Genomic DNA, 9987 nt, shown 5'->3' on the forward strand with positions numbered 1-9987 from the left:
TATCATAACAAAAATAAACACTGGTATTCGGTATGAACCGGTATACCGCCCAGCACTAATGTCCACAAATGCTGCATAATCTGAGTATGAAAAGCCCATAGACTGTCTTCTTGAAGCATCATCATTATTGTTCTGTTCAATGCGGCTCAGGCCATTTTCATGCTGCAGAATGATGCATTTTCCAAAGAAAAGAAAACTGCTGAATCAAGCTCTGAATCAGCCTCCCAAAATATCCTCCGGACTGGTGGTATAGTCCCGTTGCGTGCGGGTTCGGTGGGGTTTGTGCCGTGTGGCGGCGGTAGCTCAACAGGGTCGTTATTGAGGAGCCCAGCCAAAATAACTCTTGTGAAGTGGCAGGGTGTGGTGTGCAAAACCCTTAACAAACCTCCCTCGGGATTCTGGGTAATGACCCACAAACACAAGCGTGTGTGAGAACGAGCAAGCGAGCGATTAGGGATCCTATAATAGCTCAATGTTTAAGGAAGTCTCTCGAGTAAGATTATAAAGTACAGATATTAGCCAACATCAACAACTAATGATTATATTTTTAGTTATGACTTATAACCGATATTCTGAAACTGTTCATAACAATGCTTTGGCAACTATTCACAGCATACTCTCAGAATGATTTCTGAAGAATCATATGACACTGAAGACTGGAGTAATAATGCTGAAAATTCAGCTTTGATCACAGAAATAAATTACATTTTACAATATACTACAATCGAAAACAGTTTTTTGAAATAGTAATAATATTTCACAATATTACTGTTTTTACTGTATTTTTCATCAAATGCTTTCACTCCTGGTGAGCATAAAAGTCTTCTTTAAAAAACATTAAAAAATGATTACTGACCCCAAACTTTTTGCTCAGGCCCCTCCTTCGATGCAAGTGAGTGGAATTTTTTCTCAAGTCATATAATTTGAAGTATCATTCATATCTGTAGCACAAATTATGCTTTAAAGTTCATTAATTGAGTTAAAGGGTTGTTCAAATCCTGAATTCCACATGACAGGTTTCCTCAACACTCATTTATTATTAGTCAGACAAACAGATAGTTCCTCCCCAAACACATGCCAGTGTTGCTTAATTAAATGACTGAATTAATTATTAACACTTTTCCTGTTTCACCACATAACTAAAGAGAGAACAGAGCTCCGTTTAAACATTCTCTCTTGTAGATTCAGATTTGGCAGAGACATTCTCTCATTTTTAATTCATGATAATACCCATTTTCATTTCAATATTCAGATTACTTTGAATAATTTAAGTTACAGGCCAAGATTTCCCCTAGTTCTGATTCATACGTCATCTCTGTCCTGTCTTCAGGTGATTATCTCTGTGTGTCGTCTGCGGCTCACATCTCACGTAGAAGAAACGGAGTGACTGATGTCAACATGACCTCAAGCTCTGGCGGCGATCAGACACAGTCCTCTACTAACATCTCCAACAGCACTGAGCCAACGCCGCACACAGACACAACAACAGGTACGACATTTACTTACTCTGGGTATTTAATCTGAGATCGACAGCGTCGTCAACCCCCAATCTGATGTCTTATACATGCTCCTATACTGCCACAATCAGTGTTTGTGAGGAAGCACTAGTCACTGGGTTCAAAACATATTTAGTCTCTGAACTAATCATTCCTAGAACTAGATATTTCTTGAACCCTTGTGCTGTGCTGAAAATCCTTTACCTAATTTGGTGTTCCCAGTCAAAAATGACCGGCCTTTTAAAACTCTAGTTATGCTATAATATTACCGATTCAATCTTTTTGTCAACTTGTTTTCTTTCAATTAGCACAGGTTTTGTATTTCTTTTTGGAGCTGATTGATTGTAGACCGCATTCATCTGAGCTTGTGCATCTCAGTTTTTGAGTGATAAAAAGTATTATTTGTTAATAATTTTGGCAAGGATCACTCAAAAACCTAGGTGCATAAGCCCAGATCTGTTTTTAGGGACTTTTCTTAGAGTGTACGTAATACTTTTAATCGGCCATTTTCAAAAAAACATTTTTGGTAATTGAAAGAAAGCTGAAATAAAATATACACTACCGGTCAAAAGTTTGGGATCAGTAAGACTTGTAATGTTTTTTAATGCTCATCAAGGCTGCATTTATTTGATCAAAAATACAGAGAAAAAAACAGTAATCTTGCAAAATGTTATTACAATATAAAATAATGGTTTCTATTTTAATATCCTTTAAAATATAATTCTTGTGCATCTCAGTTTTTGAGTGATAAAAAGTATTATTTGTTAATAATTTTGGCAAGGATCACTCAAAAACCTAGGTGCATAAGCCCAGATCTGTTTTTAGGGACTTTTCTTAGAGTGTACGTAATACTTTTAATCAGCCATTTTCAAAAAACATTTTTGGTAATTGAAAGAAAGCTGAAATAATATATACACTACCGGTCAAAAGTTTGGGATCAGTAAGACTTGTAATGTTTTTTTAATGCTCATCAAGGATGCATTTATTTGATCAAAAACACAGAGAAAAAAAACAGTAATCTTGCATAATGTTATTACAATATAAAAAAAACAGCATATTAGAATGATTTCTGAAGATCATATGACACTGAAGACTGGAGTAATGATGCTGAAAATTCAGCTTTGATCACAGGAATCAATTAGATTTTAATGTATATTAAAATAGGAAAAACGTTATTTTACTATTATATTATATTATCATAATAATATTTCACAATATTAAATTTTGTTCTGTATTTTTGATCAAATGAATGCAGCCTTGATGAGCATAAGAAACTCCTGTAAAAAAACATAAAAAATCATTCTGATCCCAAACTTTTGACCGGTAGAATATATATATATATATATATATGTATATATTAGTGCTGTCAGAATTAGCACAATCTTCAATTGCACACACAAGTGCGGTGGTGCGCGCTGTAGCCTGTATCATTTCATATCAAAGCTCGAAGGAAACTACGAGCATGCAATGTCGTAGTTATGTCGTCAGTCAAGTCATGAAGTTACCAAAAAAGCAATTAAAGTTGCTTTAAAACTGCATGCATGTAATTATTTTTTATATATGTGTCACATTTAAAGGTCCCCTACGGCTTCAGCGTCTATTTATAATGCAGGCGGGGCTTCGGATTCTAGAGAGCATTTGATTGGACAGAAAGTTTGATGAGAAGCTGAAGTATGATGTGACGTCAAAAAAATCGTTGAGCCGTTTTGGCAGAAGTGACGAACTGCAAGCTTTGAATGCTTATATCTTCTAAATGCGAATTTTGTCACTGTTTTGGAGCACACTGCCTTATAGATAACCTTAAGACTAACATATTGATACTAACACCCAAAAAACTTGAATTTTGAGTTCATGGGGACTTTAAGAACATGTCTCTGAAATGCAGTGGTTTTCAAAACTGTCCTGGAGCAGCCCAGCACTGTCTCCCTCATCTAACAAACCCGATTTAACTCCTCAGCTCATTAGTAGAGACTTTAAGACCTGAGGTGGGTCAGGAAAGGTAAAGAGTTATGAAAAAAAACGATGCGTGTCAGATCCATGTCATGTTCAGCAGCGGCAGCTCTTAAAGCAGCCAAAATAACCTAATAACCAGCTGCTGTGATTTCTGTTCATCAAAGAACAAAAGAAAAAAAGAGGAAATCAATCACTTTTGTAGCTTTAAGGATTTGTCTATATTTAATTTAGAATTTAGTGTTTGATAACTTCAATTTCTGTATATTTCCTTTTTGCTGAAGGGCACAGGTAGCTACATATGACATTTATTATAATGGGTTTATGCGAAGATTGATTTAAGTTCACTTAAATTAGAAGTTATTATTTTTTTAAGTCTAATAAATGTTAAAATTGATAGCTCTCAGTTATACTGTAATGTTGAATGGCTAGTCAATGGTTAAATATTAGCAAAAAAAGATGCCATTATACAAATATTAAAAATATACTGTCTTTGTTATTTCTACATTAATTTGAATTAAGATTGAATGTGAAATTATTGCAATATAAAAGTATATTTTAAAACGTTAATGTTAGGTGGGATTAATCGTGATTAATTTCAGAAAAAAATGTGCAATTAATTCGTTATCTATTTTTATCAATAGACAACACTAATATATATATATATATATATAAAAGAGGAAAAAATTAGCAATGTTGCTTTGGCAAGTAACTGAAATACTTGTATATAAATACTTATATTTTTTATATTTTCACTTTTCATTTTAATTTATCATTATTAATATAGCATTTATTAATATTTTAAAGTGGATTTTATTTAAATAAATCTCATTTAAAATATGAATAATTATATAAATAATAATAATAATATAGAATAACACTGTTCACTCATTCTACACATTTTCTGCTAATTTCAAACTAACTTTGTTGAGACTACCACAGAGGAATATTAACCTAAGAACGAAAATTCTGTCATTATTTACTCTCATGTTGTTCCAAACCCGCGTACCTTTCTTTCTTCTGTGAAGCACAAAAGCAGAACACACCAATACCTAAGTCATCATTGGCTGAAAATCACATTCCTGCTGCTTCAGAATCTAAAATGGCAAGCAAAGACACATTTCAACAAGTTTAGAACAACATGAGAGTGAGCAAATAAGAGAAGTTTCATCATTTGGGTGAATTCTTCCACTTAGCTACTACCTGACCTGACAGAACAGATCATTTACACAACAATCAGTGGTTCTGAACTGCGACAGCAATGTAAAATGACATAAAGAGAGACAGTGAGTAAATGCAGTGTGAGATCTGACATGAGAGTGTGAGAGTTTGAATCCTCATGACACACACACACACACACACACACACACAGCTCAGTGCTGTTCACACACGCACACGTCTCGCATGCACAGACACGCGCTGTCACACAGAACAACTCTGGCTCACTCCACAAACCATCAAAGATCTCACCAACACCATTAAAAATCATCCTGCTGCATTACTGCAGAGCTCAGATACGCTCACTGGCTGCATCCAGATGAAATACTAACGTACTTAAAATGTACACAATATGTGCTTTTACATACATTGTTAATGTGCATATTTAATTTTCTGAGTGCATCTATCTTGGAAATAAATGCAATTATTTTATATTTTTAACGTGAAAGGTCTCTTCTGCTCACCAAGTTTGTATTTATTCGATCAAAAGTACAGTAAAAATATAGTAATATTGTGAAATATTATTACAACTTAAAAACAACTGTTTTCTTTGTGAATATATTGTAAAATGTCATTTATTGCTGTGATCAAAGCTGAATTTTCAGCATCATTCCTCCAGTCTTCAGTGTCACATGATCCTTCAGAAATCATTCTGATATGCTGATTTGCTGCTCAAGAAACATTTCTCATAATTATCAGTGTTGAAAACAGTTGCGCTGCTTCATATTGAATGGAAACCGGAAATATTTTTTAGGATTCTTTGACGAATAGAGAATTCAAAAGAACAGCATTATTTGTCAAATAAATCTTTGTTTAACATTATACATGTTTTGACTGTCACTTTTGATCAATTGTATGCATCCTTGCTGAATAAAAGTATTAATTTCTTTTTTTTTTTAATTCTTACTGACCCCAAACTTTGGAACGGTTGTGTACATACTGCAGAAATAGTAATAGTATGCTAGCCAGGTAGTGCTATTTTGAACACAGCCTCTCTTTTCTCTTTCCGTGAAGAACTCACACATATGTGGCAAACGTTCAGAGTGTTTTCACATTCAGATCAGTTTCCTTTCACTCTGTAAAACAACCAATCCAATTAATCCCTCATACCTGTTTTTTTCTATGTTCCATAGAAAAAAAAGGATGTCTTTGTAATCAACGAAATGAAGGAATGACTTACTCCACCTCTGAAACAGCTTTCCTTTCTGCCCTGACATCAAGCTCTCTTAATTTTTCATCCCCTTCCCCCATCAGTCATAAAGAGACCACTTTTCACAATCCAACCACTTACTGATGGATTCAATCTTACTGAATCTCACATTTCACTCTTAAGTCACATTACAGGAGTTAAAATGAGTTTGAAATGCTTTTAGTGTTTAACAAAGGCATCACCAACCGAAGAAACGGCGTTGAACATGTAGCCGCCCGTTGAGTCATGTCACATGTGCTCATGAATTTAACTGAAAAAGCCCAAAGCTGCAGCTCAGTTTGCATGTTGTGTTGAGCAGCTCTGTGTTTTTCACCGAAAAACGCCCACCAGGGACATCATGCACCCATTTTTCTTTTTTAAAGTTGGCACCAGTGGCGGTTCTGGCTTACTTTGTGTAATATTCAAGATAAGACATGACCAAAAGAAAAAAAAACTTAACAAACCCCTTAGTTTACTTTTTGAAAGTAAACTCTGTACACTACTGTTCAAATGTTTCAGTAAGATTTTTTAATAAATTAAATAATAAATTAATTACCATAAACTATACTCGTCAGTACTTTTCAGTATGAATTCTGAATTCTTAATATTAAACATATATTACACATACACTTAAATATAATGTATTTATTATCATTTATATTGATCAGTACTTTTCAGTATGAATCCTTGTACACTAATACATATATATACTTAATATATTTAAATACACTTAAATATAATGTATTTAATAAACAATACTTGTACTTTTCGGTATAAATTCTCAATTCGGTAACACTTTATTTTAAGGTGTCCTTGTTACACGTTACATGTACTTACAATTGTAATAACAATTAATTATGCATAATTACATGCAAGTAACCCTAAGCCAAACCCTAATCCTAACCATATAGTATGTACATGTAGTTAATTAATATTACTCAGTACTTATATGTATAATTACATGCACTGTAACAAGGACACCTTAACATAAAGTGTAACCCTCAATTATTATTATTAAATATATATTACACTTAATACATTTAAATTCACTTAAATATAATGTATTTATTATAAACTATACTTATCAGTACTTTTCAGTATGAATTCTGAACTCTTAATGTTAAAAAATACTTTACACTTAATATATTTAAATACACATATATAATGTATTTAGGAAACAACATTTGTCAGTACTTTTTGGTATAAATTCTGAATTTAAGTTTAATAAAAAAAAATTTAAATATTTAATTAAACTTAAATATTATGCATTTAATGATTACAAACTATACCATTTTTATACCAAAAATTTACCATTTCAGTATAAATGTTTTCTTTTTATTTAGTTTTTAATTTAAAGTATGTATTAAACTTGATATATTTAGTAATATATAATAATAAACTTAAATATTTGTAACTATATTTATCGGTACTTTTCAATATGAATACTGTATTTATATTTAATTACTGTAGCATTATCCGCATTAAAATTGCTGTGTAATTATGACCTGACTGACTGATTTTGACAAAAGTATTGCTTTCTGCTGGAGACCTCTGCTGCTGATTTGGGCAGAAAGCCTGTCGTCTTTCGATGCGGACATGATTTATTGCTGCGATTATCAAACATCACGTGATTATTCATTTGGTTGATGCTTTTGTGAGCGAATGCAGCTGCACGCACAAATATTTACAGTGCACACCTGCATTTTTGTTTGCCATAACGGCGAGCAAAAGAAATCCTCATAAACTGGATATGAATAGAGGTCTAACAGCAGAGAGGCTGATAACAGAGCATGTGGAAAACAAGAACGTCATTATACGTGTAGAGGAACGGCGAGCTGTGAGAGACGTCTTCACGCTGACACAACCGAAGAACAGACGCATCTTTGTGGATTCGCCAGGCTTTTGCGTCTCTGCAGAAACGCTCAAGCACACAAACACACACTATTTACATATTTTCCAGAAAGTGCGCTAGTATTATTCTCTCTCTCTTTCTCCGTTTTGGTTCTTATAGACAATAGCAAAGTGTCCACTGACCCGCTGCTTGCTGGACTGGTGTCAGCGTTCGTCGTCGTCGCTGCCATCGTGTCGGTCCTCATATTCCTCAAATTCAGAAACACAAGTGACGGTCCAGAGTTTCACAGACTTCAAGACCTCCCCATGGTGAGACCTCAGCTTCCACAAATCATTTTAAAACAAACACATACTATCTCAATAAATTGCTAAGCAATCAGCCATGTGACAAACATTCAACACTGACAGTTAAAGTATCATTCTCAGGAAACCATTTAGATGCCGTGTATACAAATGATATTGCTATTTAAAATTTTTTTTTTACATTTCATTTAAAGGGGTCATATGACGTTGCTAAAAATAACATTATTTTGTGTATTTGGTGTAATGCAATGTGTTTATGCAGTTTAAGGTTCAAAAAACACATTATTTTCCACATACTGTACATTGTTGTTGCTCCTCCTTACTTGTAAGTCTTCCAGGAGAAAGTCATTGATGCACATACAGTATAGCTCACAAATGACAGCGTTTCCTGAGAACGACTCACTGACATCTGTGTGTTTCAGGATGATATGCTGGAGGACGCGCCTCTCTCCATGTACAGCTACTGAAAACCCAGATGTTCCTCAGACATCTTCAGAGCGCCCAACATCCTCTGATCAACACAACACACACAGACACAATTAAATGGCTGATGTGCTTCATAGAGGCACAAACACTTCTGTTCTGTTACAGGACTAAATGTAGCGTAATACTCCACTTTAGTTGTTAAATTCACCGTGGCCGTCAGTTCCTGTTCGTTGGGAAGTTTTCTTGCACTTTACGTGGGGTTTGGAAGGGCTGTGTGCTGCAGGAATATTTGGGAGTAGAATGTAGAAACAATTTTGGATGCCCTGAGGGTGAGCAAATGTTCATTTTTTGGTGAATTATTCCTTGAAAGAAATGTTCCAAGTTCAATACAAGTTGTCGATCACCACACAAAATTTCAACCTCTATCTCAGTCAGCAACAATCATGTTTACAGTAATACACTTATAGTGCAAGTCTGTGGGGTACCAGAATAAACATTAAAAAAAGCATTTTCTACAGTACAGCCACAAGACTTAAACAATATTCATGTTAACATGACACTAATGTGATAATAGTCTACTAAGCTTATCTGTATGAAGTTTTATTCAGTTTTCCAACTCCTGTAAAGCTGCTAAACCCTGTAACTTTTGCATGACATGCAAAAGGAGAGACCTTCTATAGTAAGTGCATTACTGTAAACTGATTTTTGCTTGTTTTTACAAACTGAGGGATGAAATTATTTGAAATGCAGCTGAACCTTCACTACTGTATGAACGACATCAGTAATGATTTCCCAGTGTTCATTTCACTTCATTCGGTTTAGTTCCCAAGGACACTTCCACCCGTGAGAAATAGCATTTTTGTCAGTTTTATAGATGTTCAGTTACCAAATGAAAATTTGGAATTGTTTACATCATTTCGAATGTCATCAATTAGACAAAACAACACTGAAAATGCAACTGGCTCGTGGCTCATGATGTTACAAAATTCAACTGTTTTCAAAAATCCATTTGTGTGCACTTTGAACTCAACATCCAACATTGTTTTTATTGATTGATGAACCAGTCAATAATACAGTATTTTCATCTTTGTGGTTTGATGGCTGATGGATGTGTGATGTTTACTTTGTGTAATAACATGTGAGGGTGGATTTAAAGTGTTTCTTATTACACATTGTTCTTTTAATTAATAAAAGTCTTTAAAATACACTAAATTGTCACTTTTTGAAATTTGGCTCACAACACTTGACACGTAAGTTATGAAATGCTACAATTATTGAGACTTATTTCAAGTGGTAAAAAGGTGACTGTTTTTCTTTGTTCAAAAAATCTGAAGTCAACGTGAAATCAAAACTATTTACTTTCTTAATACACATTTGTGACCCTGGACCACAAAACCAGTCTTAAGTGTCAATTTTTCAAAATTAAGGTTTATACATCATCTGAAAGCTGAATAAATAAGCTTTCCATTGATGTATGGTTTGTTAGGATAGGACAAAATCTGGAATCTGAGGGAGCAAAAAAAATCAAAATATTGAGAAAATCGCCTTTAAAGT

General features: G+C 33.9%; 1 protein-coding gene across 1 annotated transcript; it reads left to right on the forward strand.

The window, feature by feature from the left end:
• The first annotated feature begins 844 nt into the window (after nt 1–844).
• LOC107719408 (uncharacterized) lies at nt 845–9457 on the forward strand. Its single transcript, XM_016526821.1, has 4 exons — nt 845–892; nt 1279–1511; nt 7677–8013; nt 8430–9457. The coding sequence occupies exons 1-4, from the start codon at nt 845–847 to the stop codon at nt 8472–8474; spliced, it is 663 nt and encodes a 220-aa protein (XP_016382307.1). The 3' UTR covers nt 8475–9457.
• Nucleotides 9458–9987: the final 530 nt, after the last annotated feature.

Source organism: Sinocyclocheilus rhinocerous, unplaced genomic scaffold (assembly GCF_001515625.1).
Source record: "Sinocyclocheilus rhinocerous isolate Xijiao unplaced genomic scaffold, SAMN03320098_v1.1 scaffold303, whole genome shotgun sequence".
NCBI lineage: Eukaryota > Metazoa > Chordata > Actinopteri > Cypriniformes > Cyprinidae > Sinocyclocheilus > Sinocyclocheilus rhinocerous.

What these genes read in the sequence shown, in the direction of transcription:
- LOC107719408 (XM_016526821.1), top strand. Translation starts at nt 845, where the DNA reads ATGATTACTGACCCCAAACTTTTTGCTCAGGCCCCTCCTTCGATGCAA. An exon ending in AGGCCCCTCCTTCGATGCAA is followed by an intron (nt 893 to 1,278) that starts GTGAGTGGAATT and finishes TTTAAGTTACAG; the next exon opens with GCCAAGATTTCCCCTAGTTC. An exon ending in ACGACATTTACTTACTCTGG is followed by an intron (nt 1,512 to 7,676) that starts GTATTTAATCTG and finishes TTATACGTGTAG; the next exon opens with AGGAACGGCGAGCTGTGAGA.